Genomic DNA, 15517 nt, shown 5'->3' with positions numbered 1-15517 from the left:
GAGTGCTGCCATCTGATGACTTAAATTCTCATAAAATTGTCACTATGAGCAAAACCGATTCATCGTGCATAATCCGTCATCGATCGTTGAGCTGTTCAAGGTTGTATATGAAAAATGTGTAGCAGTTTGGTCAGTTCGACGCTCAAGATAAGGCGTCGTACACAAATTACGTAACGCATGAAGTGGGGGGAGGGGGGTTAAATCTGCGTTACTTATTGTTACATAGGGGGGAGGGGGTGATAGTTGAGATCGTTACGTAACTGTGATGTTTGCTCAAAATTGCAAATTTGGAGGGGGGGACAGGTTGTCCAGCGTTACGTAATTTTAGGGGGGAGTCATATCGAACGTTAGTTATCGTTACATAGGGGGGAGGGGGTCTGAAATCTAGGTTTTTAGCGTTACGTAATTTGTGTACGACGCCTAACATGCAGATTAATGATATCTTCATTTTTTGCACTTATTGCTATTGTCTCCCAGATGGTCTCGAGGTACGATGCTGGCCTAACAAGCCAGTCGTCGTAGGTTTGAGCCTCGGCTCGGGAGAGACTGTTAGTGTCAGTAGGATCGTAGCGCTAGCCCCGCGATTGTCCTGTACACTAAACAGTTGGCTGCGAAGTCTGTATATAACAAACAGAAGGTGAAGTTCCGATACGGAATGTAGTACCAAGGCTTTGCTTTGCTATTGCCATATTTTTCGCATTTCAAAGTACGAAAGAAAAGTGTGAAATTGACTGTCAGAGTAGGGGTTTATATTGAGGGGTTATATTCGTTTTCAGGTCCAATTCTACCAAAACTTAAAGTTTGATATGTCGCAAGCTAGCAAGAGTGGAAAACTCGGCTGTAGAGCGTGCCCATAGCGGTTATCAAGAAGTTCTGATGGTACGCTTAATTTTAAATGATGCGCCGGTAATTCTTGATTCTTCCGGAAAGTTTCATGTTTGAGAACTAAACATTCGTACACATTATTATCATTTTTCGGATAGCAGTACCGTACAGTCGTCCTCATGGATACTGAAAAAATTGTTTCACCTTTCAGCAGTCATGTCTTGGCCTTGTCGTCAGTTGATTTTGACGTTAAGTATATATCATAAATTAGTTTTTGCTCACGCGCAGCAACAACCATGTCCGAAGAATTCTGCAAGAGTCAGGTATCTTGTTCTAATCATCTTTGACGATAGGTTATTTGGCATGGGCATGGAAATAAATTATGGATAAGCATTCAATCAACATGTTATTTGTTTGCTTGTATTGTTTTTTCACGACGAATTACAATTGCGAATGTGATAGTTTGCTATCAACTGACAAATCGATTTTGTTGTGAATTAAAATAAAAAATTAATTCAAACTATATTGGATGAAAATAGGGCGATCTGATCATCTGAAACAGTTCTATCGGGAAATATTGTCTTATAGGTTTTTTTTCACAACATTTATTTGACAAGGCACAATACAAATTAATGTTTTACGGAGCCTATAGGGTATTTGCCAGTACTGAGTGTCTCTTATTGTTTTTCTTCATCTGCTACCAGCAGTAGTCGCTATTACAAAAGGGGAAGGGATGGAGGGGGGGCTAGACCGACCTCATAAGCCTTTTTCCTAATAGAAAAGCGGAAGCAAAAAACAAAAAACGACTACTATACCACAAAAGATTCTACATAGTCCAAACCATATAAAAAAAATATCAGATAATTGTTTTCTTAACAATCGTACTATGTTTCACGATTGTGGAATTTTGTTGATAAAACGACTATTCTTTCCTCGTGCGGGTTTCAATCGGCCACAAGTAGGGTAAAATCGACTTGCTGCTTGGCTGTTTAGAGAAAATTCTACTTCCAAATTTATATTATGCGTTTTATTTGGACGTTTCTCGCGGTGAAGTAGCACATGCTGGTTTAAAATGATCGATGTACTAAGTAAAATGTGAATTGAATAAAAGTTGATGGAAAAATCATCGTTTCCATAGCAAACCGCCATCGTCCGGTTATACCCCCCTGGCCAGTTATAGCCGCCCTTCCCCTATATAATATTTTTATTCAATACACTTCTGTTTTAAACCTGAACTCGGTTACATTAATCATTTCGATTTATTTTTTAATTCAATAACAAAATGATAGCATACTTCTCTGTCAAATTCCAGATGACGCTAGAAGAAGAGAGTGCTTCCGAAAATGACGATTCGCACCGTGAAGATAAGCCCCAGTGAAAGTAGTCTGCCTTTCCATCTCCTTCTCATGAACAAATTGAATGCAAACGTAAACCAAACCAAATGTAGCAAGAAATCAAGCATATACTCATCGTAACTTTGTAATCGTGTATGCGTCAATACAAACACGGAACAGCATAAAGTCTGGTTTTACTGCGGTTGAATCAATGCAAGAAAAGAATGAATTAAAGCTACTAACAAGAACAAATGTAACAACACACACATATTATATATATATATATACATACAAAAACACAAATACACGCGTGAGGGCAGGTTCCCTACGTTTAATATTTAACAGTAGTATATGTAATTCGTTGATAATTTATTAGTTATGAAAAGATTTTACGGATAACAAAGATTTGTACCAATAAGTTGAACTTTATTTTTGATACGTCTGAGATGTATTTGTTAAACTAAAACAACAAGTTTAAAAAACCAACCATGTAAACCACACGCATAGCAAAGCTGTATCCAAAATGAAACAATAAAACAATTTTAATTCTAGTTTTAGGTAAACTATACGTTTGGGAAAACGGAATACAAATTTGCAGCAAACTAGGTCTCCCAAAATAATTGAGAGATAGCATTCATTCCTTTTTATCTTAATCAATAGAGTTTCGACAGCTTACAGTATAGACATAGCTGTCGCGCTGTGACTTCTTTATCTCTCTTCCCCTGGAGAATCTGTGGTTTATGGGCCTAACACTAAAAAACTCGTGATTTTCAAACATTGTATCGTGTTCGTTCATATGATTGCTTCTTCACTATGAAAAAATAAATTTTCATTTTACAGAGCTTTTGGGAGTAAAGCCTCTGTTTACATGTTCTTTCTTCGTCCAAAAATACGCATACTTATTAACTATGATCAAAAATGTGTGTCCTGTTTTATGTTATCGCTACATGTTACACTCGTCATTATGAATAATTTGTGTATACCTTAGTTTTCTAAACAGCAAATGCATAATTTGAATGAAAAACATAGTCGGAAACTTTTCCCTCTTCTTCAAGTCTTCATAGACTTTCATATCTTTAATTTTTCTAGATAAATATCATATATCAATTACACAAATTATTATTTATTTATTTATTATTCATCGCCGACACTCAACCAATAATACCAACCTTCAAAATTACTAACCAGAAGATAAGTCAATCCATCCAATTTTCCGATTTTTTTCGTAGAAAACGATTTTATTAAAATTACCAATTAGAAAATAAATCCACACCATTGTTTTCATCAATCGAATATAAGTTACTCTTCAATTCAAATATAGGAAAGCGTCATAAAGCTAGCAAGACAGATTGATTCACACTTTAATTTTTTAAGTGCCAATACCACAATTTAACGATTGTCGATAGAGCCTAGACATGACCAAAAAATACCATTTCTAATTTTCGCATTTATACTCATTTTCGCTTTTCAATGTTTGGCATGCAAAGCAAATTTATAAAAAACAAACTTATAAAAACTGACAGCCCTTCATTTTTCAACTGTGAGCAATTATGTTGGATCGAAAACAACTTTTTTCAGTTGCTATCAAATTTCTCATGAATTTGAACCTTTTGCAATGTATTAAAAATCACGAAGATTTTAAGTATTTCGCCCAATAAGCAAAACTTGTTTGATAAGTTGCCATGAACCAAAAATAGACGCTAGAGAACTATGAAAAGTGGATACGCATCTGAAGATATTACATTGCTTATTGAAAGTGAAACTGTTCTATTACATAAGTAGTTATCAAATAGAAGCAATATCAAAACAAACAACAATATCGAACACGACAACATTGCAGCTAGAAACGATTTTATATTTCATTTACATTCAAATGATTTTGCAACTTGATTTGACATTTAAAAGAGATCTGCAAGACGCCTTGTGGTTTCCAATACGCATAAGAAAACGTGCATGAATTAGAATATGTTGTCAATATGCCAAAGTTTACGTTATCGCTTTGTCCCTAACATAGACTGTTATTGAAGAAACAAACAAGTAAAAGACCAGGTTTCATTGATAGCATGTTGCTACATTGCGGTAAATGGGAATTTGGGCATTTTGAAATATGCTCATGCACATCGTTCCACATTACAACATACGCTATTGTCAGGGCCGACGTCACGCTTGTTTCCCGAATGGGTAGTAAGGAATCGGGAAGGATATAGAGATGTGGCAATACTACTCTTCGCCATCATTCACATGCATCATTTGCTATCGGAGATCAGATCTACGAATTTTCTCTCGAAAAATTCTGGCATCTCAGCTCGCGATGCATGTTTTAAATAAAAGAAGAAAGAAATAGAGGTTATAGCAGAGAACAGACATTCGTCTTATTTTTCAAAGATGTGTAAAAACTTGAAACCGTCATTTAACCGTAAGTGGCAATGCTCCCGCTATGTGGCGATCGCGTCAATGATAAACCAAGTATTTATATCGATAAAATATCAATACGGCAATATTTATGCATTGCAGCTGGGGCATCGAAAGACAGAGGTCGTTAGTGTATTAACGTATATTGATTCAAATTTTTCAAATCAGGAAAAAAAACTATTAGAATTTTTGTTTTTCCTGAGAGGGAAAGTACCCACAGGGATATTTTCCGGTACTACCCCCGCTAACCGCCGGCTCTGGCCATTATTTGTGTAAGTGGGAACAAGGAATTTGTCGGAAAATCTTTCTTTCTAGTGCAAAACAAATCTCTAGAAATATACAAAGCAAACAAAACACACAAGAAAAGTAAAGTGTAATAACGTACAGAAAAAGTCTGTTTTTGGAGTGGGAAAACCTCTACAATTAGAAAAAGACTAATTAACCTATTTAAAAACGGAAACACAACAAACTAAACAAGAGAGAAAAAAAACACTGTCTGATTATGCTAATAATTAGTAAAATGTCGATGTGTAACTAGTTTTGAGTAATAGCAGAAAAGGGTATGAAGCCATAATAGCAAGCAACCAAAATGGGAAATTGTAACTAGAATTTCAATAATAATGAATACCAAAAGGAGTAGATAGCTTTAGAGTATTGGTTGAAATATTTTCTATGATTAATTTATAAGGAAACAATAATATAATGTGTGTTTGTGGTAATGCAGATACGTTTAAAAATAATGAGTTTTATAATTAGATTATTATCGTTACCAAAGGATTGATAATATTACATGCAGTTATTAATTGTGAAGGCGCAAATCATTTGCCAGTGAAAACATTTTTTATTCTGTAAACTAACATTTTCAAAAATAGCTTTTGAATTATTATGCCAAAAAATTTTTGTCTTATTTCCAACCAAAATTTCAATGTCTGAAATAAAACCATAGAAGGCGGAGAGCCTGTGTTCAAATTCGAAATACAACGCGATCTGTTGCCACAGACATGCATATCCTTAGCTTCTAATGTCAAAAGCATTATTGATTTTACATCACAGTAAATCTATGTACTGAAAAGAAGCTGTATGCAGAATTGTTCTACGCGGTACACTATAACAAATTGACAAGTAAGTAACATCTAGAATTCGATGCTCATTTTTGGTTTGGAATTTTGTGATCCACTCTGCGGATATTGCAATTGTTAGCTATGTCATGAACCTGATGTATCCGTCTTTATATGTGCAATAGACTGCTGGAACTATTTATCCGAGAAAGCTGCCCAAGCTCATCAAAATTTTGCGCAATAAAGTGCCTCTTTAACATAATCATGTATTAATCGTAGTAGAAATATTGTAATTAAACCTATAGGATGAAAAAGAAACATGCAAGACGCTTTACGTGTTAGTTACTATTAGACCAACGTGTAATTTTGAATAGACCGTAAGAGACATGTTACTCGCTATACTCTTCTATCAGCTATTTTGGAGGTATCCACTTAGTAAGCTCTCTTTCTATCTCTCTAAATCTCAAGTCCAATTTTGCCAGTTATAGTATGAAAAACACGACTCATCGAAAATAAAACACTCATCAAAGCATGCACAAAAATCTAGATTTAAACTGAAAAGATGTAATATTGATAGTGTTTCATTACTTCTCGAAATAGATAAAAATAATGTCATTTCACTTGGTTAGTGAACGAGCTTGTGGCAGGAACTTTCCGGATCACATTTTTTACAAGAAATACTTTCTTGTCTGTTGTTAGTCTTGTATTCAAACAATTTTCAATCCAATATCATACAATTCCAAAATATCAAGAGTGCTTAAGCTAATCGTGGTGGATAACTGAATCCCAAGCCAAGAATGACTTAATCAAACGAGCAAAAATGAAAGCATTACACATATATATTTTTCGGCGCAGGACGTCGTTTTTCGCAATATTTTACAATATCTAATAACACAATATTATGTACGTTATCATTGTTTGTTCTGCAAGTCGAGAAGAAAAGCTGAATAATAAAAACGAACAATCATTTATTTTTGTTTTATCAACAGTGATAAAAAACTAAATGAAATTAAGCATTGACACAAATGTGAACCTGAATCGTAGTGTCAGTTGGAGTACGTTCACCAGTAATAAATTCTGTTGTGTGTAATTTTAAAAGTTTATACTATCGTCGACGAAGGAAGGGTTTTATCACTGGTAAACGTACCTTAACAAAAATGATCGCAGTCTCCGATGCATGCAAACTATTTGTTCGGAATAAAACAGAAGTATTCTAGAGTGACATAAACAGTTGTTAAAAATGCTATCACATTCCCATGAGTTTTTGAAAAAAAAACCTAAATTAATCCACCTAGCGGTCAGCCCCGCCTTTCTCATTCAAACTTTTATTTGTAAAAATAGATTTACATGAACGCTTCAATCCAATAAATGTATATTCACTCTTTAGGTTCTAAAATATTGATGTTGTAATCTATACATATAAAAATGCAGTCCGGTGAATTGTAGGATGGCAACTTGTGGTTTCTAGAAAACAGCCAAAAATGGCCGATTTCCGTCTAACGTGAGTATCTCCGGATCTAGAATGATACACATCAGCTGAAATCGAACACAGACCTCATTTTGGACTGGCGACTTCCGGTTCCTGGGAAACAGCCAAAAATGATCGAATCCAAATAATACTCAATATGGATATTTCCGTAATGGAGATGATGCATAGTAACCAAACATTGGCCCTTGACACCATTTTGATCCATATAGGCTCGAAAACTACCGAACCGATCGACGTGAAAATTTGTATGTAGGGGTTTTTGGTCCCGATAAAGGTTCCTATGATAGTTTGAGACCCCTCCCTCTTCTGGAAAGGAGGGGTCCAATACAAATTAAACATACATTTCTGCACAACTCAAGAACAAACCAAGCAAATGAAACCGAATTTGGCATAAGGATGTTTTAAAGGGTAATAAATATGTCCATAATGGTTCGACGCCCCTTCCTCTCATGAAAGCACATGTGTCTGCACAAATTTCTGCACATCTCGCGAACTAATCAACTAAATGGAACCATATTTGGCAGGTGAATTGTAGCGGGCCGGAAAGCCACACTCTCAAATCCGCGGTTCCGCTCCCCGTATCTTCAAGCAAGTGGCTTAAGCGCCACCTCAAAGAGGACCACTTGCCTGTCTTGGCTTGCCCGGCCAGAAACTCCGCCTCAGGGCGGGTCAGGGTGATAAACTGAGGGAAAACGAAAAGGCAGATGCACTTCACTAAGGTACTCAGTCTCATGCGTTTCAATACCGCAGAAATTCGCGAAAATAATCCTAAAACCTCAAACACCGAACTCGTGATTCTCCTCACTGGACCAATTCTGAGCAATCAGATTGCTGCCCAGTTCAGCGTAACCAGAGTGCGGGAACTGTTTTCCCAGGCAGTCCACCTGGAGTACCAAAACAAACAAACTAGAACGAACGCGAGACGTAAGACACCTTAGAATACCTAAATCATCAAAAACATCACTTCAACAACAGGGAAACGCACTATCTTACTTTTACAATTATATTTACAAGCATGCTTCGTTTTACTACTAACTAAATTTTGGCCATCTATAACTAGCTCACTAACCTATAGTGTGCGTGGGTGTATTCTATTGGCTATGCCATAAAGCTATCTTTCAAAGGTGGGGACTGAACTTTACTCTGCGCAGAGATTTATTTCTAGCGTACTCACTCTTATGGCGGCTACTCACACCTCTCCTTTCTAGCCGTCGTTCAGCATCCAACGGTACTTAGCGGCAATCTACTGCAAACGGCGTCCAACAGCAATCACCGCACCATCCGGGTACGGTCGTGTTTTAGCGATGGCGTCGGTTCTATATTGGCTGCATATGCCGATCAGTTCGATCAGCGACTCAGCATGGGCCGCCCTAGTGTGCGGCGGCTGGCAGAATGGGCCTTGTCCTGGCTGACGGCGTGTCCCAGAAGTGTGCGGTAGGAGGGTGGATGTACTTTGCTGGCGGTGGGTTTATGGCTTCGCCAAGCGCTTTAATATCTAACGTAAAAAGCCGTCGAACGGCTGTTCGACGCGGTTAGGTTACACAGTTACAGCCAAACCCAGACAAACTTTACCTTTTGTTTTCACCACACTTGCTGGCAAAGTCTCCACTAAATTTATAGCTACTCCTAACATGCGCTAATCCTATCAAAGAAACAACACTTAAAACAACTAGCTAATCTAAGACAACCTCACGCTAACACAAACCTCGAACAAATTCGCGAACAACACAAAAACACACACTCTGGCTTCTTTCGCCGTTCGATTATAAATGATCGAAGCGAGATTGGTTTGCCCCTCAGATCAAACGAGACATTTGGTTTGAAACCGGAAATTTTACAACGAACAAATTCAAACCCGAGTTTATATCTCCCTTTCCCATTAGATTCATGCATCTAACTGTAGAGTTGTGATGAAACAAACTCAGCAATGTGTATATGCTGTAAGATAAATTGAGTGAGTAACGCTAACTGTGTATGTGGAGAGTTTTGGTGGTACTAGAATAACGAGGTGGTGGCAATAAGCACAGAAGTGTTCAGGGGAGTTAAAAGCGAATATCGAGGGTGAACGGTCGCGAGTCCTGATTAGACGAAGCAAGCCGGTAACGAGAAAACCTACAATTTGGCACAGTCGGTAGGATCAATGGTAAGTTTTCTTTTCTTTTCTTAAGCAAAACATTTTCTGGCTTATGAAATAGTTGTCTGACGATGAAAATCATAGTTGCATAAAGCTAAAAAAAAAAAAAAAGGAAAATCCGCATTACCGACAGAGGAAAAAATACAAATGGCGTATTTTTGCAAGCAAAGTTGGCATGAAAGATGGCGGATCTGCTTGAAGCGGAGCGACGATGTAAGATACTGACGAGTTCAATTGAATGCCAAATTTTTGAATTGAAGCGAAGTGGTTTCAAACGAAGTGGATTTATATGAAGTAGATTTATATGAAGTGGATTTATATGAAGTAAATTTACCTGATGTGGATAAAAAAAAAAAAAAAAACGAAGTGGATGATATAGATGTGGATGAAAAGCAGATTAATTTGAAGGTGGTTCAAATAAGACGGGTCGAATGCGAAGTTCAAAAAAAAAATTGAAAAAAATTTTGAAATGAAGAAGTTTTTTTATTGATTGTTTTTCTTCTATTTGCAATCGTTTTAGATGAATGGCGATGAAGGACAACGTTGGGCGTTGGCAGCGTTCAACGCTACAGTGGATGCACAAGATCTAAGGAGAGAGTGGGAGGAATGGCACAGATCCTTCGAGCTATTAATTGAAATGAAGAACATTCAATCCCAACACGAGAGGTTGGTCACAATGTTGACATACGGTGGCAGAGGATTGCAACGTATCTTTTATAACCTGAAACCTGTCCCAGAGGAAGTTAATTTTGAACCAGTGAAAATACCTTTGATGCCACCAGAGTTCCCGGAATATGACAATGCGGTCAAGAGACTCAACAAATTTTTTGTGGGCAAACGAAATGATCGTGTGGAACTCGAAGTTTTTCGTTCCTTGAAGCAAACGGGAGACGAATCGTTCAACCAATTCGTGCTCAGATTGCGTGCATAAGCAGCCCGATGCGAGTTTGGAGAACATGAAGAAAAGGAAATTCTGCATCAAATTACTATGGGTGCCCGAGATGAGCGAGTTCGGGATAAAGGTCTGGAGAGTGTCATGGACCTTGATGATTTGACCGGATATGCGATTAATAGAGAGATTCTGATGCAGCAGAGGGAGAAGACTAGATCGTTTAAACAAGAGGAAACAATAGCATCAGTGAAACAAAAATGGTCTCGTCGACAACCAACTGACAATCGTAATACAAACGGATTTGTATTCAATAAAATACAAGCGAGGAATCCCCGATCAATGAACCGTCAAAATTTCCCGAATAATTTGAAGTATGGAGAACGGGCAGCAGGCAACCGCTCGAATATTGAATGTATCCGCTGTGGATCGTGGAAGCACGATGGCAATTATTCTCGTTGCCCAGCTCTGGGATCAAGATGTCATCAATGCGGTCAAACTGGCCATTTCGCTCGGAAATGTAAGAATGCTGTACAACGTAGAACTGCTTGGAAACGTCCATCGCGAGAGACTAATGCTGTATCGGACACAGATGATTGGAAGGATGAAATGCCGCGCCGCCCAAAACCGGAGGATATTTCAGAGGTAGAATAACCTGTTTGTTGCTCTAACCCAATTACTATTAATAAGTTACCCATTGATGTTTCAAATATAAAAAAAAATAATAATAAAGAATTAGTTATCTTAAGTCTGATGATCCCATTCTTTCTGATTTTGTTTTATGATACGACAGGTAAACAAAGTAAACCCGGAATTAAAGGATGGATTGATTTTGTGCATGGTCGATAATTTGCCAATTGAGTTTTTAATTGATTCGGGCTCAGCGATTAACACTGTTACTGAGGACATTTGGCAAAAGCTTGTTGAAGTAGAAGCTAAAGTTCACAATATCAAGTCGCATTGCGACCGCAACTTCACTGCATATGCAAGCAGTGGCTCCTTATGCGTCCGAGCTAGTTTCGAAGCCAACATAACGGTGAACTCGTCAAAACCACAAAGCTACGCCGAGTTCTTCGTGATAAAAGGAGCGACCAAATCGTTATTAAGTAAAAGAACCTCTGAAGAACTTCGAGTTCTGAAAGTAGGGCTTGACGTTAACCACATTGAAACCGAAGTGGACCCCTTCCCGAAGTTTCCGAATGTACAAGTAAAACTATCCATTGACAAAAGCGGTACACCAAGGCTAATCTCCTATTTGAGAGTCCCAGTAGCAATGGAGAAAAAAGTTGACGATAAAATTCTGGAAATGCTGCGCACGGATGTAATCGAGAAAGTTAAAGGACCACCGGAATGGATTTCACCGATGGTGGTTGTCCCGAAAGGCAAGGACGATGTTCGTCTATGCATCAACATGAAGTATCCAAATGCAGCCATTCAACGTGAGCATTACCCGCTGCCGGTAATTGATACTTTTCTGAACAAATTGAGGGGATCGAAATTCTTTTCAAGACTGGATATAACATCCGCCTTCCACCACATCGAATTACACCCCGAGTCAAGAGGTGTAACCACGTTCATGACATCGAGAGGACTGATGCAATTCAAGAGACTGAATTTCGGAATAACCTGCGCACCCGAGATTTTCCAGCGCGTCATGACAGATATGCTGGCAGGTATAGACGGTGTTATCATTTACATCGATGATGTTGTAGTGGCGGGCAAGACTCTGGAAGAGCACGACGAACGACTGCAGACCGTGCTATCGGTTTTGGAGCGTAACAATGCCTTACTAAACCAGAGCAAGTGTGTTTTCCGTGTACAAGAACTTGAAATACTGGGTTTCAAGGTAAATGCGGAAGGTATCCGCCCCTCAGATGAGAAGACTCTAGCAATCAAGAACTTTCGGAGGCCAGAAACTAGGGAAGAAGCCCGCAGTTTCCTGGGACTGATCAATTTTGTCGGTCATTTCATCCCACGGCTATCAACAAGAACTGAGCCTCTGAGACAGTTTATCCGGGGTGAGGTTGATGTATTTGGAAAAGACCAAGAGAAAGCTTTTGAAGACTTACGAATGGAATTAGCGAACAATGTGCGGAGACTGGGTTTCTTCGATCCTGCTGACTGCACAGAACTCTATGTCGACGCCTCTCCTGTTGGACTCGGGGCGGTGCTTGTCCAGAGGGATGGTACCGAAACGGCACGAATTGTTAGCTTTGCTTCGAAGGGCTCAACTCCTTCAGAAAGAGCCTATCCACAAACCCAGCGTGAAGCACTCGCTGTCGTATGGGCGGTTGAAAAATTTTATTTTTATTTGTTTGGGTTGCACTTTACGATCTTTACTGACCACAAAACCCTGGAGTATATATACGGAGGGAAGCATCAGACGGGACGTCGGGCTTGTTCAAGAGCAGAAAGTTGGGCCCTACGGTTGCAACCATATGATTTTGAAATGAAATATCTCCCTGGAACCTCAAACATCTCGGATATATTGTCACGGCTCATCACCCAGCAAGACCCTGCATTTGATGACACTACTGACCATTTTTTATTTGCAGTGGGAGAAGGGCCAACAGCGATATCGCTGGCTGAGATCAAATCTGAAACCGGCAAAGATGAAACTCTCTTAGCCGTTATCAAAGCACTGCGTTCTGATGAATGGCCTGTGGAATTATACCGTTATCAAGCTTTTAGAAGGGAACTAGGAATCGTTGACGGAATGGTGATTCGGGATGAAAGACTTGTTCTACCAGTGAAGCTCAGAGCAAGAGCGCTTGAAATAGCTCATAGAGGTCACCCAGGAGTGGTTTCTATGCGCCGCAGCCTTAGAGAACGAGTGTGGTGGCCATGCATGGATAACGATGTCACAAAGAAAATCCAGCAATGCCACGGATGCGCAGTAGTCAGTAGACAAAATCCACCAGAGCCAATGATGCGGAAAGAAATGCCAGAACGAGCATGGCAGCAAATCGCAATTGATTTCTTTTCAGCTAAGGAGTGCGCCACATTCTTAGTAATTGTTGATTATTATAGTCGATTTCTAAAAGTAATTGAGATGAAGGGAACAACTGCATCAAAAACAATAGAGGCACTCGAAAGCGTATTTATTGAACAAACCTATCCCGAGTCAATCCGCAGCGACAACGGCCCACCATTTACGAGCGATGAGTTTAACAACTACTGTTTGAGTAAGAACATAAGGCTCATTCATACTATTCCTTACTGGCCGCAGATGAATGGAATGGTGGAGCGGCAAAATCAAGGGATTTTGAGAGCTTTGCGGATCGCCAAGGCATCTGGAGAAGATTGGCGCAAAGCTGTTCAGGAGTATGTCTATAGGTACAATATTACCCCGCATTCTGTTACAGAAAAAGCTCCAATGGAAATTCTAACAGGACGTCCGGTGAAAGACCTACTTCCATCGTTAAAAACAGAACCAGGATCCCACCGTGATGAAAGTGTACGCGAGTCCGACGCTATCAAGAAAATCAAGGGGAAGTTGTATGCAGACAAACAGCGACAGGCAAAACCATCGAATATTGAAGTTGGTGACTCCGTTATGCTGAAAAACTATGAATGTGGAAAATTAGAAACAGCATTTCGGTTGGAGCGCTTCACAGTTGTTAAACGTTCTGGAAGTGATGTGATTGTTGAGAATGAAGAGGGTTTACGGTATCGCAGATGTGTCACTCATTTGAGAAAATGGCCTGAAACAGCAGAGCGAGCTTTGGATCCGGCAGAACCTGAAAGTATTGTACCCGAAGAAGCTAATTCCTCAACTACAAAAGAAATAAAACAAACGAAGCGTAATCTTGACGCAACAGGAGCAGAGGAATCTTCATCTAAGCGTCCAACTAGAACAGTAAAAATTCCAGCTCGTTATAATTCATAGGCTTCCTAGCCTTTTTTTTTTTAAACTAACTAATCAGCGATTTACGTTCTTTGAAAAAAAAAATGTTTTTTTTTCTCTACAAATTACTAATTCTTTGAAAGAAAACAATTCCAAAACCTTGGAGACTTATTTTTCTTTTGCTGAACTGGACAACAATAGCAACAATAGTTCGTAATATCCCTGATGTTCTTTTCCAGTCACTACATTGTTCTACTCTGCATTTTTGCCATACAGAGATTTGGCTAACCTAAAACAAATTTTATACTCAGGGTCAAAAGAATGCTAATGAGGTTGCACGAAGGGAGGGAACAGGCTCTCACCAAGCTGTCGTTGCAGCCAAAGCGATCGTCATCTTCGGCAAGGTGATGAAAAGCCATTATCTTCGATCGGAGGATTTATGCAAATGTCCGGATATATATCAGTTGTAATTTCCAGCTTTCTTCGATTCACATACTTGTTAATACAGTCGGAATTGACGGGATACTTGAAGCCAAGCTAAAATCAACACCAGTAATAATTTAACACGGCGGCAACTGGGAAATAAGTTCCTTCCAATCACCGCCTCCTTTTAAGAATAAACCCAGATCGAAAATTACCATGAACATAATAAACAAGAACCCTACAAAAAAGGAACCAATTGACCACGACGTATACATAATACAAATACCTTCCGAATGTAATTAATGCTGGCTGCATAAGCAAATATCTTAGCACTGCTGTTGCCTAGTTCAAAGAAAAATTACCTAAAAGTGTAACAAACAAAAAAAATCTAGTTAGTGATAAGCATACTTACTGCTAAGAAAAAATAAAAGCATGCAAGCCGTTTCGAGTCCGATCTTTTCATAAACTTCAAACGGATCAGAGATGCCAGATGTTTTTGAAAAATGCCTGCAACTGCTAGAGATGACAGATGTTTTTGAAAATGTCTGCAACTGCTCGAAAAAAAAAACCGGAAAAATGTGCTCGAAATCTGAAAAAAATCTACCCGTGATCCGGAAAAAAAAAAATTCGCTGACGCGGGCAAAAGTCTGTAAAAATCTGCACACATTTTAAGAAAATCTGCGCAAATATAAGAAGACTCTCTGAAAAAAATCTGCAGAAACCGTGGAAAAACTGCAAATATCTGCAAATAAATAAATATCTGCACACGGACTCCAAAAATCAGCGTTTTTGCAGACAAATCTGCACATTTGGTATCCCTGAAACGGATTGAGCTAAGCACGCTTAAGTTGGTTTGCTTTAATGATTTTTTTTACACATTTTCTGAATACATATTTTGAATTAAAACTTATTCAAGTATGGGTTTTAATTTGAACAGTTCAAACTCTAAACGAGGGGCCGGACAGTATAAATATATTGTCAGATATTTAGAAATTATTCATGTGCAAACATTTTTTTTATCGGACAAGGAGAGGGATGTAGAGTTGTGATGAAACAAACTCAGCAATGTGTATATGCTGTAAGATAAATTGAGTGAGTAACGCTAA

General features: G+C 38.7%; 2 protein-coding genes across 13 annotated transcripts in view; both read left to right on the top strand.

Moving 5' to 3' along the window:
• The window catches only part of LOC129718668 (cAMP-specific 3',5'-cyclic phosphodiesterase), a 170294-nt gene extending 163437 nt beyond the window's left edge, over positions 1 to 6857 (top strand). For all 12 annotated transcript variants that reach the window (XM_055669676.1, XM_055669673.1, XM_055669674.1 and 9 more), the window contains one exon: positions 2138 to 6857. In XM_055669676.1, the coding sequence (XP_055525651.1) occupies positions 2138 to 2203 (66 nt within the window). In that variant the 3' untranslated portion in view covers positions 2204 to 6857. The remainder of the gene's footprint in view (positions 1 to 2137) is intronic.
• A 2171-nt stretch (positions 6858 to 9028) lies between these two features.
• LOC129716863 (uncharacterized protein K02A2.6-like) lies at positions 9029 to 14030 on the top strand. The gene is made up of 3 exons (XM_055666706.1): positions 9029 to 9261; positions 9773 to 10786; positions 10935 to 14030. The coding sequence occupies exons 2-3, from the start codon at positions 10241 to 10243 to the stop codon at positions 14028 to 14030; spliced, it is 3642 nt and encodes a 1213-aa protein (XP_055522681.1). The 5' UTR covers positions 9029 to 9261; positions 9773 to 10240.
• Positions 14031 to 15517: the final 1487 nt, after the last annotated feature.

The sequence above is a fragment of the Wyeomyia smithii genome, chromosome 1, assembly GCF_029784165.1.
Source record: "Wyeomyia smithii strain HCP4-BCI-WySm-NY-G18 chromosome 1, ASM2978416v1, whole genome shotgun sequence".
NCBI classification, from domain to species: Eukaryota; Metazoa; Arthropoda; class Insecta; order Diptera; family Culicidae; genus Wyeomyia; species Wyeomyia smithii.
Note: the sequence above shows the minus strand (reverse complement) of the source record. Positions and strands in the feature narration are given on the sequence as shown.